This window comes from Drosophila willistoni (genome assembly GCF_018902025.1).
Source record: "Drosophila willistoni isolate 14030-0811.24 chromosome 2R unlocalized genomic scaffold, UCI_dwil_1.1 Seg167, whole genome shotgun sequence".
In the NCBI taxonomy this organism is placed as follows: Eukaryota; Metazoa; Arthropoda; class Insecta; order Diptera; family Drosophilidae; genus Drosophila; species Drosophila willistoni.
Window position 1 is genome coordinate 23,613,776 of NW_025814050.1, and position 21,200 is coordinate 23,634,975.

Consider the following 21,200-nt stretch of genomic DNA (forward strand, 5'->3'; position numbering starts at 1 on the left):
GTTTTTTTTTTGTTTTTTGTTATATTCATACGATCAAACATTTGATTTTTTGTCATTACATTTTTAAATTTCATAGATTATTTCACATTAAATGCTATGGAAAGAAACAATTACATTTCATATATATATATATATAGAGATTTTTTTTTGTTTTTGAGTTTTCTTCTTTTTTTTTAAATTTATTTAATTAGAAAAATAATAATAATTGGAATATAAATCACTTTGCGTTGCATTAGCTATAAATTTCAAATATTTTCATATAATATACTAAATTATTATTTGATTTTTTTTTAATTTTTGTTTCTCTTTTGTGTAAAAAATATATATATGTATATATAAATTTATGTGTGTGTGTGTGTGTTTGTTTTGTTTGCATTTTAATGTTGTGAGAGCCTTTGCGCTAGTTGGGACTGCTATAAAGACAGTCATAAGAAAATTTGCATATTCATTTTTCTGGGCAAATGTCGAGGAAGTTTCGCTCAATTCTTGAATAAACTTTACAAAATTTTGATATTTAATTCACTATATGCCGCCGTCTGTGATATAGCAGCCCTAACTGGATGCCTATTTCTTTCGTTTTGTTTAATGTATTTAATGTTCATATATGTATAGATGTATGTGTTTAATAAATTGTTTAATAATTCGTATAAAAAGGGGTTTGGTTTTATTTTTTTTCTTTTGTGAGAATGAAAGAAGCGTACGTATACACGTATATATATATATATGTATGTATAATGTATCAGGATCATGCGCTGGATGAAGTCTTAAGGGACGGGCAGAAATGTATTTAAAATCAGTTTGAATATTATCCAAAAAGAAAATTATACTTGTAATTTTCTGTAGTAAAAACTCAGCGCCAAAATTTACAATTTATGGAATGAAAAATATAACTGAATAGTTTGGAAAATAATTGTATAATTCTCTCTAAATGTTCTGCAGATCGTTGCGACTTTTACTTCATACACTTAGACTTCAAATAGCTTTTTCGGTTACAATTAATGGTAGAATTGGTTTCAGCCCGTTGAAAATGTTGAGTGCGCATAATCCTGATGTATACTAGGAATAGAGCATAGTCTAATAAATTCATACTTTTCGTTATTCGTTTCATTTTTTGTTTTTCTTGGAGGAGGAGGAGAGGGGAAGAGAAGTTTACACATATACATACAACAATAACACGCCAAACAGTTTGAGAAGCAATTCGTATTCTTATCATTTCTTTTGTGTATATTTTTTTAATAGGGTTTTTGTTTTTGTTTAATATTTGAAAAAGGTAATTTGTGATTGAATAGGATTGTTGATAATTTGTAATTAAAATTTCTGTATGCTTTAAAAATTGTTAAACACATAATAACACGATGCAATAGAATTTGCGTTTCTTTAGAAAACAAATTTCATGCCTCAGATAGCTCATCTTGATGAATAGAAATATTTGCAAATGCAACAATGAATGTATTATAATTCAAAAAGTTTTAAAATAATAGCTTGAATTGAATGTGTTTAGGGAAAAGAAAAGAGTTTTTAACGTCCATCCTTCAAAATTTCTTTGTCCGGCATATCAACAATCCTATGATTTTGTTAAGACTTTTTTTATGATCTAGTTTTGTATTTTTAGTTTGTTTTTAACTTTACAAGAATGTTTTCCCCTTCTTTTTTTGTTTTTTGGTTGCACAAACTATAGCACATATGGAGATTGTATTTTTGTTTTCATAATTCTTGGGTTTTTTGTTTTTGTGTAGCAACAACAAATAGTTATTATTTATGTATAGGGCGAATACCATATTATTTTTGTTTTTGTTTTGTTTTGTTTTGTTATAACATTTACAAACATTTATATATATACTCATAGTTGTAGCTGTATGTGTGTGGTATTATTACTTAATTTCTCTTGCCGTTTCCGGTTAATGTTTCGGTAACGGTTTCTGTTTGTTTTTTTTTTGTTGTTTTTTGTGTACACATTTAATACAGTTTAGTTATTGTTGTTTTTTGTGGATTTAAAATTAGACAATATACAAGTTGTTTGTTCTTGTTTTTGTTGGTATATGGTTATTGTTGGTTTATATAAAAAATACAATAATAATTACAGCTAATTGGTTTTGTTTCGTTTCACTTTTTTGAGACATAAAGTGGATTTTGTTGGTTTTGTCGGTTGTTTTTTCTTCTTTTGTTGTTGTTTAGGCCCTTAGCATATTGACCAACATGGCCACCAGGAAAGTGACAACTATAAAGGAAACCACAAAGCAAACAGCCTTCTCCTGATCACTGAGACGCTTTCGACTGCTGTACAATGACGTTAGTTTGGCCATGAAACGCCGCAACGAAGTGCCCTGGGCAAAGGACGAAGATATAGTGGATGATGGGTGGTGACTTGCACCACCGGCGCCCCCAATGCTGTTGCTGTTAATGCCCCCACTGGAAATGGCCATGCCATGCGTATGATGGGCATGATGCATGTGATGAGGATGATGCATGTGATGCTGATGGTGCAGATGATTGCCACGCAGGATAACGCCCGACGATGCTGCTGCTCCGCTGGACGTACCACCCGATGAGCCAGAGGAAGAGGAGGACGCTGCAGCCGCCTCGCAAGTTTGCTGATGATGGTGGTGATGATGATGATGGTGATGCATGGGATCGCCGCAACTATTAAATTGGCCAGACAACTCCTGCTGGAGACGTCCGATGGCCAGAGGGTCGGCACCCACACCGCTGCCAGTGCCACTAATTGCCGAAGCACTAACCGATCTCAAATGGAGACCCGCTGCTAGATGTCCATTGCCACTGGAGAGCTTGCGGCTGTGCCTGCTCTGACTGCTACTGCTGATTGGTGACAAATGACTCAAATGATGATGCATACAGCTGGCCGTCAGGGGATCCAATTCACTGGGCACCTGGAAGCGCATCGGACTCGATGGCTGGCCATAAAGTGTCTCTCCGCCGGCTGTAAGGCGCACGGGACACACACGAAATTGATAGCAGGTTCCTGCTGCCAGATTGTCAATGGTAAATTTGGTCTCAGGTCCTCGATATAGTTGGCAATAATCCTGATTGGGTAGGTTCAGGGGAGCACCACTTGATGAGCTGCTTGTCGTCCCCTTTGCGGATCCATCTGTCGCTGCGAGGTCCACCACAGCGTATTGGAGCTCATACTCGACGCGGTCGTGGAAGGTGTTCTTCGAATGCTGCCACTCCAAAGTCAATTGCATGCCCAACTGTCCGGGCATATCCATGAGGCAGACACTCGATTCGTGCACCACACGCGGCGGCTTGATATTCGAGGGCAAAGTGGGACTTGTCTCGAAAACAAATTCCTCAGAGTAGTCTCCATTACCCGCACGATCTGTGTGTGCATAGATCCGGAAGGTGTAGCTGGTTCTTTCCTGCAGCTTGTGCACTTTGCACATGCAATTAGTTCCCGCATAGACAGTTTGGAACTGTTTGGCCCGCGTCACATACATTTCCACAAAGTATTTGGTGGATGAGGCAACCTGCTTTCCACCCTCACCCCACTTTAGCTTAATGTAATTGTGGCCCGAACCACTGCACTCGAGTCGTGGCGGCGCCGGAGGCGCTGGTTGTGTGGTCAATTTGGCATAGGCACTAAAGGGTCCAGCTCCCATGGCATTTACCGCTTGCACTCGAAATTTGTAACTAGTCTCGGGCATAAGACCGGAGACCGTGTATCGAGTACAGGCGTCGGGCGTGGCTATGGTCCTTTCACCGTATTCAATGTTGTACGAACGTATCGGGGATCCATGGGCCGCTGGTTGTGTCCAGTTGAGAGTGACCTCTTGGGCGGTGAACTCGTAGCCCTGCATTTGAGGAGCTCCGGGCACAGCAGGCGGTGTATTGACACACACCACATCCGATGGTGCACTGGAGCCGGCCGAGTTGATGGCCAGAACGCGGAAAAAGTATCGGGTGTAAGGTGTTAGATTCCTTAGTTCCGCATTCGTCTGCAGACCCTGATAGCAATTGTGAAAAGCGGATCCCTGGGGCTCTGCATCTTCGTCTGCTTTATGCGAATCCTCATCGGTTTCATTGCCCTCTTCCTCCAGCCGTTCTCCAGCGGACTCCTTCTTCTCTTGTAGCTTCGCTAGGCTGGCACTTTTTAGCAAATAGTTTTGTATGGGAGCTCCATTATCTTGTTTTGGTGGCTGCCACGACACACTGACGTTGGTGGCCGACTTTACGTGGACACTTAGCTCCTCGGGTGAGTTGGGTGGAGCTGCTGCCGCCTGGAATCTCAGCCAAGGCGACCAACTGCCAGCTCCAATGCGATTAATGCCACGCACTTGAACTTCATAGTTGGCACCGGGCAGCAAATTCTGGGCCACAAAATAGTTCTGCTTGCCCCGGAAGACCACCTGTGGTGGCTTCACTTCATCGAGCTGTCGCAATTGAGCCTCGAATTCCAAGATGGGTGCTCCGCCATTGTATTCCGGTTGCTGAAGCTTCACTAGGGCGGCATATGGCGTGGGCGGATCAGTGCAATGTGGTATTGGTGGTGCTCCAGGAGCCACCGCCTCTGTGGTAATGTGTCCAATGTCCGAGTAAGGACTCTGGCCAGCAGGTCCTTCGCAACAGGCACGCAACTGATAGGTCGAACCCGGTTGTAATCTCTCGCACATGGCTTCCGCCTCGGCGCCGCTGTAAATGAGCTCGAAATTGCCACCACCAGGACTCAGTTCCAAGTGATAGAGTAGTATATTGGCTCCCCCATTGTCAGCCGGCGGATCCCATTTGGCCTTAAAGTGAGTGCCATGGATTTTACCCTTGGCCTGAGGTTTGCCCGGCCTGCCCGGACGCTCAGCCCGTGTGGAATAACTAATCTCCGTGGACCAGGGCGAGGCACCAGCTTCGTTTTCCGCCCGCAAACGGAATTGATAGCTCTTTGACCGCTGCAAGTGGAGGCACTCGTGGTGTAGATCAGCGCCCTTGTAGCTGTTCAAGAAGCCATGACCCGAATCCGCGTCCTGCATCTGCAGCAGAAAGTCTCCGTCCTGCTGGCGACGCTCCCAGAAAAGTTTTAGCGAGTTCGAGGTACTTCCATGAAGTTGCGGTGGCTTGGGCGCTACTGGTGGATTCCCCGCCGTCGAATAACTGCTTATGCTAGAGTATAGCGATTGACCCACCTCGTTAATGGCCGCCAAACGGAAACTATAGACAGTTGTCGGCTGCAACTTATTGATCACATAGTGTTTAGTCTTTAGTTTGGCCAGTTCTACAAATTGCCACGGTTGACCCTTTCCTTCATCGTATTCCAGCAAATAATGCTGAATGGTTGAACCATTGGCCGGGGGAGCTTGCCAGCGCAGATTGATCGAGCTCTTGTTGCGGCTAACCAGTTTGGGCGGCAATGGTGGATCGGGTTCACAGGCTGGTGTCCTAAATTCCGTGGGTTCACTGACTTGACCCTTGAATTTCTGATATTCCACTTGCAGACGCACCAGATAATCCTGACCGGGCTGCAGATCCTGCACTATACATTCATAGGCCTCGCCCCGATATAGACTCTTGTATTTGCATTGTTTGCCCGAATCACTGAGGAGGATTTGGTAACGCAAATCTCGGATGTTGATGAGTACGGAATCCGTAATGACCGGCGATACCCAAATGATTTTCGCTGCCCTCGAGCTAACATCAATCACTTCGGGTTTCTCAATGGCCGAGATTTGATCCACTATTGAGGATTGGTAATCCTCCTCCTCTTCTTCTTCGTTTTCACCTTCAGCCAAACTGGAATTGTCTTCACCATCGTCAGAGGTGCCTACAGAACTTGGTCCTGGTCGTTGATGCTGACCGTTTCTATGTTGTTGCTGCTGCTGCTGCTGTTGTTGTTGTTGTTGCTGATGCGACTGTTGCTGCTGCTGCTGTTGCCGCCGTCCACCATGATGATGATGATTGTTGAGATGTGGAGGCAGGGGTAGAACACCCAGGGGAATGTTATTGTTGCTGTTGTGATGGCCATTCAAATCATTTGAACGACGCGGTGAAGGCGAATGTGTGGGCGTAGACACGGCAGAGTCTGCAAGAAAGATAACGGAATACGAATAAGACATATTCACTCAGGCTTAAGTGATGATGATGCACTTACTCAGTTCTCTTTGCTTGTCCAGTTTACGCAGAAGCTTGGCATGTTGCCGCTGGCTGCGCTCATCCCGATAGTTTGGCGGCGAAGGCGAGTGCGGGGAATGGGAATGTTGTGTTGCTGGCTGTTGCTGTCCCTGTCCACCCCCTGGCGGCGGCACTTGCTGTTGTTGCTGCTGTTGGGGTGGCGGCGGTGGGGGCGGCAAATGATAATGTGGTGGTCCATTGCCAGCTGGTCCTGGTGGTGGATAGCCAGCCACTGGCGTATAGAAATGCGATGTTCCATTGGCGCTTATCTACAGAATATAAAACAAGAAATGAAAATGTTTATTAATTTGCCGGAAAACACAAGATTGAAGAGAAATTACTTTGAATACAACTTTTGGTCTATTTGCCTTCGTGGAGCTATTTTCCTCCATCTTCTTTCGCTTTCAAGCCAAGCAGACCTAACACCACGTCACCTTAAAACGTCGCAGAGCACTATCAATAACCAAAATATGGTATGGTTCTTTAAAAACAAAACTGATAACAAACAACAAGAATTGCACATTAGATTGGAAAGTCGGCTTGGATGATACCCTGTATCGAATATGTAGTGGTATATGAGCACTACCACGGAGACTTAAATAAACAAAAATTCATGTTTGCCAGAAATGTAGATTTAACTAAACAATTCTTTAGGGATAATAAAAAAAGTACTGAATTTCTACTACAAAACAACGCAGTGGTACAAATAGAAAAATACAATTTTTGCATATTTGTCTTTTGATTTAATGCAGGGATGGAGGATAAATGTTGCCAGACGTAAGCATTGTTAACTTAACAGCATCATTTGCGAGTTCTGCTGTTAACAGCTAGCAGCATGTTAACAGTGTAATTAATAGCGCGCACTTTAAAAATTTATCTATAATTGGACATGCCCATATGTAGGAAACTAATTCTATTGGCGAAAAAACATTGCAACAAAATTACTAGGCAAGACTTTTTTATGATTGATGTCTAATTTCATGCCTTTGCAATAAAGCGTCGAGGGTAATTTGTGTTTGAATTAAAGCATTTATCACCCAAAGATTAGGAAAAACATAAATACCAAATAGGCCAAAGTTAATGACTTTTGCTTTTTGGCGAAAAAATTAAGATAAATAAACTCTTCTGACTAAGTTAGTTATAGTTGCATAACAAATGCAAGAGATTCCAAGCAAGGAAAAGCTATGCAAATTAGCATACAATCAAATTATAAAACATTTCAACACGGACCTCGACGTCGACACACACACACACATTCACACAGGAAACTCAAAACTCTGGGCAAATGTTAAATTAAGTCAAGGAAATTTTGTGTTTTTCTTTTTCTGTTTTGTCTCGTTGTTGTATTTTTCAAAACTCAACCGCCGGCACTTTCATTTCAGCAACAAAGCGTAACGACAACACATGTGGTGAAGGCGGAGAGTGGGGGCGTGGGTGCGGGTGCGGGTGCTGGTGGGATCGGTGGGAGTCAGACGCTTGGCCTCGGTAGCGGATGAAGTTGTTGTTGGCGCTGGCATTAATCAAGTTTTTTTTTCTGTCTTATTTCTTCTGGCATATTAGAGTTATGTAAAATGTGGCAGCAGCAGCAAAGTTCAAACTCAAAAGTAGAGTTCAATTAAAAGGCAAACGGAATAAGCAACAATGTTGCTGCACGACCAGAAGCAATTGTTAATGGATTGCAGTTTATAGATAAACGTCAGTTACAACAATGAGAATAGGTTTGCCTCCTACAAATTGTTATGCAAATAAATTGTTTAAAGGTAAAATACGTTTTTTTTGGCTGCTGGCTGACAGTTGGTTAGCAACATTGTTGCCAAAAAAGTTGACAGTTATTTGTTGCCGCACGGTAGCACCTTTTGAAAGCAATTAGCCACCAAAATAAACAAAATGACGTTTAAGAAAATAAGTTAATTAAAATTAAAAACAATTACAATGTCCAGAACTTGGCAACTTTAATTTAAAGCTCTCGCATATGAAGTTTCTTTCAGACCATTTAAATATTTATGGAATATTTCTAATGAGCCATAACTATATTTTAATTATCATTAATTTAAAAAATTCGATATAATTATGTACAACGCAAAAAGAGAATGTTATTAGAAATCAGAAAAGGAAACATCAATAAAAATGTCAACAAAAATATTAAAAAACTATTCCATGGGAAATGTGTAATTAATAAATAATTATATAATACAAATGCAATTCATTTAATTGAGAGATTTATAATACTAATAATATGATAAATCACATTGGCTTAGGCCGAAGAGAGGGAAGTTGGGCAATAGAATTTCATTTGAAATTATAAAAAAAAACAATAACAACTCAACTGGAATTATAAATTTTCTTTTTTCTCTTTTTTTTTTGCTGCCTTTTGCCCAGGCCAAGTCACGAACTCACGAGAGTTATGATGAGATTTAACTAGTTTTAAGTACCTTTTAGTTTTAGGCTATATTAGACTATCGATAAAAAAGTATGTCGTGTAGTGTTCCATTAGGCAAACAAGAAAAAATGTTAACTTCTAAATATCTAAAAAAAAATAACCTTTCACTTTTTTAATATTAGTATCCTAGACATTGCCATTATCTATAGTGTAAATTCAAATACTTCTACGCCTGAAAAGACGGCCTATTCTATTCGTCACCTTCATTTCCACTTTTACCAATAAAAGTGGTGACTTCTGAGAACATGTACTCAGTTTACACCTCAGTACGAAACTAAAAGAATTGCTGACCTAGGGTATTTTTAAAGTTGAAACCTACCACTTATAATACGGGGTTTTCCCTTCATACAAACACATATGTATGTAAGCTTCAATCGAGGAATGACTTGTATAATATGCTAGAAAATTTTCCAACAATTTAGCGCACATAATAGAAATTATGGGCAGTGATTATGTTAAGATTATTATTAAATTACCACAAAACATATATAATGATCTACATATATGCATACAAAAAGAGATGGAGCGCAATTGTGATGCCAAAAAACGTGATGTGAATGCTTGCCTATTGTTAGAGATATATATAATTTAGTTTTGCAAATTAGCAACTCAATTTGCAGTCGCCAACTTGAATATTAACCAATTTGAGAACTGTAGCAAACAGTGGAAAAAGGCTTTTTTTTTGTGTGAAAATGTGTTTTTTTGTAATTTGCTATAATAATTTCGGAATAATGTTATAAGTATTTTATAAAAGCTAAAGGCACACGTTTTTGTTAGAAATTGTCACTTGTCAATTCTCTACTTTCCCTATGACTAATCACTTTGGAATATTTATAACACGTTAGAAATCCACTTTTTTATAACATTACTTTTATAACTTTTTGTTTAACTAACAATAAGTGGTTAAATGCCTGCAAATCGTAAATACGAAATTTTTTATCATAGATCTTAAATAATTTTTATGTGCAAATTAATAAATTGAAAAAGCTAATTAAGAGTCGCATCGATACAATAAATAATGCTAATTTTTATTTACAGCAAAATAATTAAATCAAATCTATAACAACTACAAGAAAAAGTCATGACTTTGTGAATACCCTATAGTGAATATATGTAGATATTAACTGAACTTTATTTCGATTTTGTATTTAGTATTTAATTTGTTTTATTCGATTATTCCGAACATTATAATGCAATTATTTGTGATCTTGGCTTCTTGCATACACTTTTATTTTTCCAAGGTGCCGAAATACCCAAACGCCTTAATGCGTAGAGGGTATATAAAATAATATATCGAGTATTCGCACCATCAAACAAACCGGATTCGAGTAAAATGTTTTTCCTGGAAACTATTATATGTCGGGTTTTTTTCACCTTATTGCTTCTGCTTTATTCTGTTATTTAATATTTGCTTTGTTTCTGCTTTTAGTAGCAACTGTTGTTAAACAATTGCAATAGCAACAATTACAATGCAAAACAGTTTTGCCAAATGGACAAACTTTTGCCTAACAATATTAAAATAAATACTAAATGGAGTTGTGCCAACTTGTCGACGTTTTGCATTTATAATTTTTTCTCTGTACTATTTTATATTTATTTATTTATACGACGCCTTTGTTTCTCAAAACAGTTTGCTGACTAACTATGAATTGGCAAAAAGACAGAGAGACAGAGAGAGAGAGAGAGACAATAAAAAAGGAGCGTGATAGAGAGAGACTTGAAGAGAAAAGTGTGAAATGCATTGCTAATTAAGTCGCTCACATTTTTGTTGCTCTTTTATGTATGAGTCACAGTTCCAGCTAAATGTGTGTGCACACACAGTTCCACTCGACAAATGCATACACACACCCGAGTAGGCATTATTTGAATATGCAATGAGGTAAAAATGTCACTTGGGCGTTAAATTGACAGACACATTAACAATAGACAACAATTTAGGCTTGTATTTGTTTCAAATTGCATTAATTATAAGAGACCTACAAAAGTGCGGGGACACAAAACTTTAAATATCGTGCAATTAACAACCACATCTATCTATCACAAAACGAATTCATTTAAGTTCATTCTGTTCTTTAAAGGCTTCAATGGATTATTCACTTACTATTTATGAACTTTGAAGAAAAACAAAATACACAAAGTTCAAATCATGCCCTTGCCCCTTTGAGTATTTTTAGACATTTTATATAATTTCACAAGAATTCTCGAGGAATGTTTCTATTTATACCTGAATGATATGCTAAACAAATTTTTGTATATTTGTTTGTTGTTTGTTTTTGCGGTTGCTGTATTTGTATTTGTTAATTCATTTGTTTGTTGTACTTACGAATGGTGCTGCATGTAAATGACCCTGTCCGGGATGGAGCTGTTGGTATTGTTGTGGTGATAGCATAACATGGGTTAATGTGCCATTCTCATTGACATATTGGGGAACCTGAACGGGCACCGGCATGGGAGGTGGTGGTCGATTCTGTGAGACCATTTGAACGGCTGCAGGACCTGCAAGTAAAGAAAAATATAAAGGGAAAAATGAGCAAAAAATGCCAATATGCCAATGACAGGGATGATGATGATGCTGATGATGATGATGATGATGATGATGACGATGCGTGGATGCTTTAAAAGGGGCCATTGTCGGAGTAACTCACTACAGTAACAAAGCGAAAAGGCGACATTTGGCGCCAACGAGGCGACAAGCAAAACGAGACAGAGAGCAAAGGACAGAGGACAGGACATTGCCAGGACGCTGCTTTATGTCAGCGGCGATTTCAGTGCTCTCCGTTGTGTTTGTTTAATGGATATCCATAAGGAGATGTGTATGAGTGTATATACATACATATATATATATATATGTGCGTGTGTACACATATATCTCTGTGTGTGTATGTGTGTTTGTTGGCTTGACAGAGTCTGCCAATTTTCAGTTTCCCCCTCGACAAACACGCATACGCACCGTTAACCCTCTTCCCTGTTTCCCTCATGATTAATATCCTTTTTCGACACACACCAAAAAATAAAAAGGAAGAGAAATAAAAAAATAGGCTGAACTGCATTGCTATGCATAGAGATTTGAGTGTGTCTGTATGAGTTAGTACATACAAATGTATATTTTAATAAATTTCTTGGCAAGCAAAAATTGAGCGAGAGACAGTCACAAAGGCAGAGAGAGATAGACAGAGATTGGGAGCGAGACAGAGAGACATAGAGATCCAGAGAAAGAGAATTTTTGGCACAAAGCCTTCACTTCATCTTGTCATTGTCCTCCTCATTGTCATTAGAGGCAACTTCAACTCCCTTTTCTCTCTCTATCTCTCTCTCTCTCCCAATCTCATTCCCTTTTTATGTTTCTCTATTCTTTATTTTCAAAGCATTTGCAACTTTTTGTTCGCATGTCATTGCCATAGAATGTACATACATATACATCTACGTCTATATGTTGATTTGGAAAAAAAGAAGACAGCAAACTCTCTTCAAATATATTTTTTGATTTGTAGGATTTGTATTGCTTTTCAATGTTCATTTTCATTTTTGGCTGCAATGCGACGACTAAAATGCCCAAAGAACAGATAAAAGAGAGATGTCTGGACAAGATTAACGTTGTGTAATTTGTCGTTTTATTTGACCAGCAACAGAAAATAAAAGAAAATAAAACAAAATCTTTTTTAAAATTATTAAAAGAAAAACATTAAAAGTGCTCGATAGACATTATTATCATTGGCATTTAACAAATGACAAGAAAGTACTTCCTTTAACTTGACCAAGAAAATTATTGAATTACAATGGATAACAAGCCATTAAAAGTAAATGTGAGTGAAAATTATGGCTGCATTCCAAAAAGATTAAAGTCAATCTGAATGAATCTCACAAATGAATTCCCATCATGCCACGAATTAAATGCTATAGAACTCTTTGTCTTACTTCACTAGGGAAAATCCAATTTGAATTTTTGATTACCTTGTTTACTGTCTTATTTTTCGATGCTCATATTGTAACACTAAAATAATGGTTCTAAAATTTTAATTATCAAATTTAAATGCACAATTTATATCGACCCATAACTATAGGAATTTATAAGTTTTCGATACAAAAATGTTCGAAACAATTTCTTAATTTCTGTGAAATTTATCTTTTATAAAATTTTTCCACTTAATGATAATATTTGAGAAAATATTGATTTGATTTGGCTTGAGCTCTTACTCATATTCGCACATTTCAATTTATGACCATTTCCAATTTGATATTTTCCTTTGATATTTGCTGAGTGGAGGAGGAGGAGGAGGAGGAGGAGTTTTGTTTGGAGGGTTGGGAGTTTTTGTTGAAATTTCTGACACATAAAGCGCATTTTCCTGATGCTCCTTTTTATTATTCTTCTTTTTTTGCAGTCATATAAAATCCATGAATTTCGAGTGCACATCATCAAAATGCGTTTCCTTCTTTTTTGCATAACAATGGAATGCGCTGAAAGAGCGGAGGGGCGGCAGTCGGTAAGGAGGTGGACAGATGGGATTCTGGGCCAGTTTTGCAGCTGTGGTTGCACTTTGTATTTGTATTCTTTCCTCGTGCCACGGCATGTGGCACACAGACACACACACGCACTCACAACGAGAATCCATGGTGAACACTAAACAGAGTTGCATTTTTTATGGGCACATGCGGCGTATGCGTAATGTTGTTCTAATGGATTGGATGGGATTGCATATGGGAGGGAATGGAATGGGTACGCGTATATTTGTATAGGCAATAGGTGGGTGTATAGGAGGGCCACCATCTTTAAATGGTAAAACTGTAAACTTAACGGTAATGCGGGCAGGTAATACGCTTAGCCATGTCTCGAATGCATTCAGGCCGAAAATGCAATCGTCAGACAACACACACTCACCGACCCAAGCGCCCAATGTTGAATCTACCCAATCTCTAGGCATTTATGTAGTTTGAAAGGGGCGTGACCAAATCAACCGTAAAATGCAGTCCACTCGTTGCGAATTCCGTCTCCTCTCACACTCCTTAGTTAGGTGTAAAAATGTTGGTTTAGTGCGCTGACGCATAACATGACAAAGCACAAACTGTGATGATAGCTTGGACTGATAAAAATAAATGTTTAAAAAAAAGAAACAATTCTCCCAACTGACTGCAGCAGTTAATCAGTCTCGGCCTCCGGTCTGCGTCTGAGTCTGAGACCCAGTCCGAGTCCGAGCTTTAGTCTGCGAGGGGTCTGGTCAGGAAATGTATACCACCAGCACCAAACCACACTAGCTATATCTTGTCTCGCGGTGCTGCAACTTGGCCAGAAGTGTTAAAGAGCCAGAGCAATTAGTTAAGCGAAGGGATTGGGGATTGGTTGGATGGATTTTTGGGGTGGGTACAGAGGCTTATCACTTGCTCGGCAGTGAGTCAGACAGTTAAATGAAATGGTTGCAAGTATTTCTGGTCTCGTCCCGTTCCCCCTTCCTATTTAAACTAAAACTTAATTAATGTTAAACTGCTTAAGCAACAATGAGAAGTCTTTTCTTTCCTCACTTTCTCACCCTCGCTCTCTCTCTCTTTCTGTTTCAGTTAGAGTGGAGGTAATTCTGGGTACTTAAATATCACTTGGGAAAAGGACATCTGGTCGAAGGCACTTTTAGTTTCTTAAGTTAAGCAAATTTACTATAAATTTCACATAAAATGCTTTTATAAGCCAAATGTATTTACTCTAGATGTATGAAGATGTAGAGTATTTATGGTTGAAGCTTGAAGTAAATTAATTTAATTGGAGTAAAAAAGTTTTAATTAATTAAAAACCGAATGCTCAAAGTCTCTAACCAAGTATCTGTGATTTGATTTTTCAATGACCACATTTATTTCGTTCGTTTACTTCTTTTTATCTTATTCAGTAATGAACTTTGTCGGCGTTGTTTTGCTCTGCACCCTTCTGCACCCTTCTCCGCCTTCTTAGTCAACTCCCTTATCGAAAAATGATCTTGGCGTTCAATTTTCTGCCACAATGCCCTTGTCGTCGTCGTAACATCATCGTCAACGACCTTGTCTTCTTTATAAACCAAGTGTCAAAAACGCGTTTGGGCTAATTACAAATTGTTATTGCTTTTCCTGTTCGTCTTATTATTATTATTATTATTACTGTTGTTGTTGTTGTTATTGTTGCTGCTCATCGTTGCTGTTGCTATTAACAGGCCACGCACTGTTGGCCCAACAGCCTATCAGTGGATTGCTCTGTCAGTTAGTCAGTAACTCTGTGGGCCTTTCCTGTCAGTCTCACCCACTTGGTCTCTCTGTGGCTCGATTGTGGCACGCACAATAAGCACGCATACGCACACACACACATTCACTGACACCAATACGCACGCACTTACACTTACACACAAAACGCCTATAAAATTAATAATAATAACTATGAAATGCCAGACAATGAGATTTTCCTTTTATTTTTGTGTTCTTTTTTCCTTTTGTGGTGGCGGTTTTGTATTTTGGCACAAAATTGCTAAATTTGAAATTGCAAAACAAACAGAAACTGTATGTATGAGAATTCCAACTGAATGTTTCTATCTGCATCGAGTCATACAATTTTTTGCTCATATTTAGCATTATTAAACAGAAAATACATACTAAGTACATATGTAGGTCCTTAGGTTCAGTTGTTTTGTTAAGTGAGAGATGTTTTGAAAGGCCAAATGTGTTGGAAAACCAACTATTAAAGCAAACAACAATCCTGTTCAAGCAATTCGGACTTAAACAAGGCATTTTGTGAGTATGGAGCAAGTTTTTATATACTCAAATTTGCCCAGCCTTTTCATTTTTTAACGCTTTTTATGCTCATTGACCTGAGAAAGAATTCAGTTGAAATTTAAAATAATGTAAATTTATTTTGTTGGAACAAAAACAAGGTTAGAGATTTGAATATTGTAGGGATTTGAATAAACTTAATAATAACGAACTTGTTAAACGAAATTTCAAGCAGTTAATTCAAGTAGAATATGGTTTACCTTATATATACAACTATTGCCTATACATTTAGTTGAATGTATTAACAACAACTTACGGCTCAAAATCTAAAATACACATTGCATTTAGTTAATTAATCAGTATGTACTTCATAGAAATTGATTAAGTGTCTAAGCAGCTTGTGCACCTGTCGTTCATCAAGCTTATCTCTCACACACGAAATTATTAACATTCTCTTAGGTATAAATATACATATTTTGCTATCTAATTTTCAGCACACACTCCTAAATATTCACACACAATTTCACACAAAGTGATTTAAGATGAAAATTGCCTTAAGCTTTGCCACTAATCAGTCTAAATTAATCTTACTAACTAAAACCTAAAAAGCTCTTGCCATTGGAGTTTTGCATTACACCAGTCAAAGCGCTCAGACAGAGAGGTAACTCCCCTTGTCGCCGCACTTGATAAACTCTCTCTCCCCCGTTTACATTAAGCCAAAACCCACAAGTGAAATGTATAGCTCGGCATACAAAAGCTGTTCAGATTCTGTCGACTGAAAAACATTTCTTAAGTCTAAGAGACAAAACCAATAAACCAAATGCTAAATAACCTAAGCTAATCTAACGAAAAATGATGAAAGAAGAAGATAAATAGGTGGGGTGCCGAGGAGTGTAAGGGGGGAGATGGCAACTAATCATCTGGGCATGGTTTATCATTTCGTTCAAGAACAATTTTTCGTTTTAATAACAATATTTACTCATCATAAAGCATAAATGAAGGCATAATGTGGTGACGTGCGATAAAGAGACACGGATCCATGAGTAGACCTCGCACGTAGGCGTGACACAGCTGCATGCCACGCCCCCCCGTTGGGCTGTCAATTTGCCGCAGGCTTTTCACAGGAAATTTCACGGCTGTTTTACAAAAATTTCTGTTGGTTCTTGTTTTTTTTTCGTCCTCTCCTCTTCTAGGTGACACACAAACTGCCAATATTTACATTCATGTGTGTATGTATGTGTGAATGTGAATGTGTCCCGTGTATGGAGAGGGACGACAGCAGGTGCAGAGGAGTTGCAAATGTTTGTCTGTGGCCTGGCCTATTGGAAATTCAAATAGACACACAAGGGAGGCCATGGCAACGACGGCGGATGAGCACGTGCAGACAGGCAACTGTCGCTAAATGGCGCCGCTCATTCTCCTTTAACCAACAAAAAACAAAAAAAAAAAACAACAAAACAAGGCGAAAAGAAAAAACAAGATGAAAGAATGAATGAATAAAGCCACTTGAAGAGTCGCCCATCAATCAATGTTCCAATACATTCCCACACAGTTAACGGGGCGTATGCGCAATTAAAGCTGCTTGTTTCTTCTCATCATTTAGCTATTAAGAAGTGGAGACAAAAAAGATGACAATGAAGACGACGAAAAAGAAGTCCAAGCCCAAACGATAAGAGGAGAAGAAAAAGAAAGGAAAATACAAAAGAAAAAAGAAAATGTTAGTGGTTCTGCTCTAATTGCATTGCGAAAGTAGAAGAAAAAAGTCGCCATAATCGTCATCATCTTGATGATAATTGCGGCACGCATCGTTAATTGAATCTTTCTATATATCTCTATATCTGTCTATCTCCTTCTTAGCCTCTATCAGAGAAAGAGTGCGAGAAACACACGCAATTAACTTAACAACTTGCTGATGAGATGCGATGGGATAAGTTAGAGAGTAGGCCAAAAATGGGGAGTTGAAACATGATAGAAGATAGTAGATGTGGTCACAGAAAGAAGTTAGATTAAATCAATGAGAGAAAGGCTTTTCTGAATGTCCACCTAAGTTTACAAAAATATTCACATCATACATGTTTAAAAGTTTCTTTACATCCTAATGAAATGAAATTATTGGAACAATCTGCTAGATTATGCTTAAAGTGATATTTTCCTTAATTTTTGTATGATTTGTAGATAATTTTTAACGATTCTGTCAAATCAAATAATCTCTATGTATAGATAAAAGGTTTTTTTGTCATCATTGAGGTCTGATATTGTTGACGAGCATTTAAGCCTATTTGGTCAATGGTAATCCTTTGCCAACTTTAAACTTTTTAGTTTTTTAAATTTAGATGCATTTTTCGACTTTTTAAACCTTGTGCTGTAATTACAATTGCTAATGAACATAGCAATCGCACTTCAGTTCCCAGCAGAGATTTGAAAGGGTTTTCAATTCTGTTTAAATAAGAAATGCAAGGCAGTTCCAGACACTTCAAATATCATGGGATTGAAGCAACCCTCAATGTAGAATATTTTCAATTAGTTGCCATTTCTGTATGTTTGCTGCTTTTGGCCACACACACACACAGTCAGTCAGGGCTAGAATTTCCATAAAAATGTATGCACTTTTTTTGCTTCTCCAACAATTAGTTGAGTCCAATTCAATTAAGTTGCGCACTTAAGTACAACCGAAAACGAAAAAGAAAATGAAAGGAAAAGGAAAAAGGAAAACACAAGGTCCATCACCTTCTCTTTGGAAAAGGGAACACCACTCACTCATCCCGTGGCGTAAAGTTCCGTTCACTTGTCCGTTTCTCCGGTTCTCCAAGCTGAAATTCCTCATTTCTCTTCTTACGAGCACTTTTCCCCGTTCGCAATGGCATTGACATTAAGAAATGCTAACCCGCAATTTGCAATTTGCCAGTCGGAGAACAGTAAAAGAGGAAAATAAAATTAAACACAAAATGAGTGAGGGGGTCAGTCAGTGGGACTATGAGGGAGGTGTGTTGGTGTGTGTGGCATGTTGGCCGAAAGAGCAGCAACAATAATAACAAATGCAAAACGAGAAAAAAATAAACAAACAACACGAAAAGGCAAAATCAGCGTGTGGCGCATGTAGCTCATTAAAACACGAAATGGAAGACAAACGAACGAACAAACTAAGAAAGGAAGGAAGGAAAGATGGCGGGACAATGAGACAGTGAAAGAGCGAAGGGGTGGCACATTTGAGGCAGCGGAAAACAAATGAAATCAAATTTTAAAGCGGGGTAATTAATTTCCTTCCAGTCAACTAAAAAGCAGAAACAAAAACCAACATAAAACAAAACAAACCCAAAAAAAAAAACCTGAGAGTGGTCCCTGGGTCAAATGCTAAATGTGCTTTGCATAGATTTAAGCAGTAGAAGGGGTAAGCAGGGGAGCATTGTTCCCCCCACCCAAAAGGTATTTGCTTTTTAATTTCTCCAAAGGAAAGGCCGAAATCCGCTAAGCACAGGAATTTGGTAACAACTTGGCAAATGCCTTTTCAACTTTTACAAAATGATTAATCATTCGCAATTCGAGTTTAATGAAAAGATTCATGAGATTTAGTCCCATAAGATATAAAGCGGATGAGACGTAATTTCGACTTTCCACAAGTAGACTAAAATGGGAAACTCATGGCCCTTAGTATTAGTTACTTGCTTGAATGAGTCGCCATTTCAATCTGTTCTAACTTAAACTACAAAAGAAACAGCATTTTTTCAATGCAAACTCATATTACATATACTGCAGAGGATGTGTAATGAGATAGGGAAAGACTAATTAGCGGGAAAAAGTCATATAGACATGGACGAATTGAAAGAACGACATGGAACTAACCTCAAATTGCAAAAAAAATGTGAGATAACTGAATGAAACACAGTGCGCAATTCGAGCCATTCGCTTCAAGTTGACAGGAGTTGCAGCTGACATCAGAGCGAGTCAGGTAATTAATGCACTTAGATACAGACTAAACCCTTATTTGTATTCACTGTGTGCCAATTAGAAATCGATAGCTACTTTTTTGTAAGTTAACTTATTTCTGACACAGTGCTTCAGTATTTTTAAATAAAACTACCTACTATCCTATTTAGAAAACATTATCAAATAAATAAAGCTAGATCAAAACCAAGAAATACCAGAAAATTCTATTCTTATTTCGTTTTCACAGTGTAATAAATATTTGTTTAGTTTTTTATGCAACTTTAGTTGTTTTTCTTGTGGCTTACTTTAGGCGCCTTTAAGTAGGCAAGAGTTTTTCATTTTCGTATTTCATGCAATTTTAGTTGTCCTGGGCGCCCTGAAGTAGGCAATGGTTTTAAATTTGTTCAATATAAACGGACGGTCCAAATGATTAATTAGGGCCATTTGATTAATGTAAGCAAAACAAAAAGCCAGAAAAAGCAGTCAACCAAGCAGAATGAAATGAAATGAAGGCTTAGAAGGGAAAGCCCAACAACAAACAATGACTAAAAAGCAAGACGTTGACCCAAACACACAAACACATAGAAACACAGACTCATATAGACACACACACACACTAACACAGTGGCACCTATACAACAAGTCTGAGCCAATGTGACTGACTGACCCAAATCCAAAGGCAACACCTACCAAAAACAAAAACCAAGAACGTAAAAGAAACATAATAAGTGGGAAGGGATTTCGGATATGGCGGGGAGGGGTCCGGAGGGTTGGGGATTGGGCCAACTGTGCAAATATTGAAGTGGTTGCGGTTCAGTGCTTCACAAACTGTGACAGGTGCAAATTGTTGAACTTGTTCTTCTCTATTTAGTTCTGTCTGATGCCACCTGGTGGAAGATTTACACACACACACATACACTCGTACAGATATATGTGCGGGGAGAGGCCCTTAACGTTCCATTATTATGGTTGTTGTTGTTGTTGTTGTTATTGCTCTAGTTGCCCTTTGTCTAAGTTTTATTTGTCTGCGTCTGGAGTTGCGTCTGTTTGAATTTTTGTTTTCCTATTTTGCTTGGTTTTTTTTCTTGCCAGTTGTTTTTTTTCTTTTTTGGAGGTTTGTCCTTGAAGTATCCTCAACTGGCTGCGGCCTTATAAATCTTCCAGCTTGTATATAGAAATGGCGCAGCACGTGAGCGAGTGTGAGTGTGTGCGTGATATTTTCTATACCCTGTAGCAATCATTTTTAAACGGGTTGCAATTGCAAAAGAGCGTTTATAAGATTATTATTATTCACTCACTCAAGGTTTGTATCGGTCTTCAAAAATATAATATTGGACTATAGTACTTTAGTGTTAGATATAGAACATAGATTTAGTATTTAGTAAAAAGGTGGATAGGTATTGAAAATAAGAAAAACTTATGTGTTAGGGTACCCCACAGTCGTCTTTTCAATCGACTTACGGAATTTTTGTCTTCTGTCTTTGGACCCAGCTTATAAATTATTTTCAGCTTGAGCTATCAGCGATTTTTTGTGCCCACAACAATTTTTTTTCCCGTCATTTCACTTTTGTTTTGCTCTTTCGCTCTATCGCAACTTCTTGCCCTTTCCGCCGCCCTCTCCTGTTCTATTGGCGTGTTGGCAACTAATTGCAATGCCTCTGCCTCTTGCACCTTGTCCCCTTCTCTTTCTGTAGCCACTTACCCCTCTCGCTTTCCTTTTGCATGTACTCAACAATTTATGAGCATTGCGGCTCAGAGACAAGCAGGAGACATAGCAGACGAAGAACAAGAGAATCGTTTGTCGCGGCATAAATAAAATTAATTATTCAGGCACAAACACAAAAAAAAACAACAGCGTCAAGTTATGGCCCGCCAACTGGCAAAAATCTACAAAAGGCCAAAAAACCAACAGAAACAAACAGCCGGCAAATAAAAAAACAAGGCTTAAAGAATAATAGAAAAGAATGAAAATTTTATGAAATTTAAATAAATTTGTATTTTTTTT

At 38.3% G+C, this 21,200-nt stretch overlaps 1 protein-coding gene across 4 annotated transcripts in view; it reads right to left on the reverse strand.

Moving 5' to 3' along the window:
• Positions 1-1,537: 1,537 nt before the first annotated feature.
• Positions 1,538-21,200, reverse strand: part of LOC6651848 (fibronectin type-III domain-containing protein 3A) — a 44,612-nt gene continuing 24,949 nt past the window's right edge. For 3 of the 4 annotated variants that reach the window (XM_047010517.1, XM_023180945.2, XM_047010518.1), the window contains 3 exons: positions 10,878-11,050; positions 6,095-6,383; positions 1,538-6,025 (listed from right to left, as the gene is read on the reverse strand). In XM_047010517.1, the coding sequence (XP_046866473.1) occupies positions 2,172-6,025; positions 6,095-6,383; positions 10,878-11,050 (4,316 nt within the window). In that variant the 3' untranslated portion in view covers positions 1,538-2,171. Of the gene's footprint in view, positions 6,026-6,094; positions 6,384-6,455; positions 6,696-10,877; positions 11,051-21,200 lie in introns of those variants that run through there. The other variant, XM_015176608.3, reaches the window with a different exon arrangement.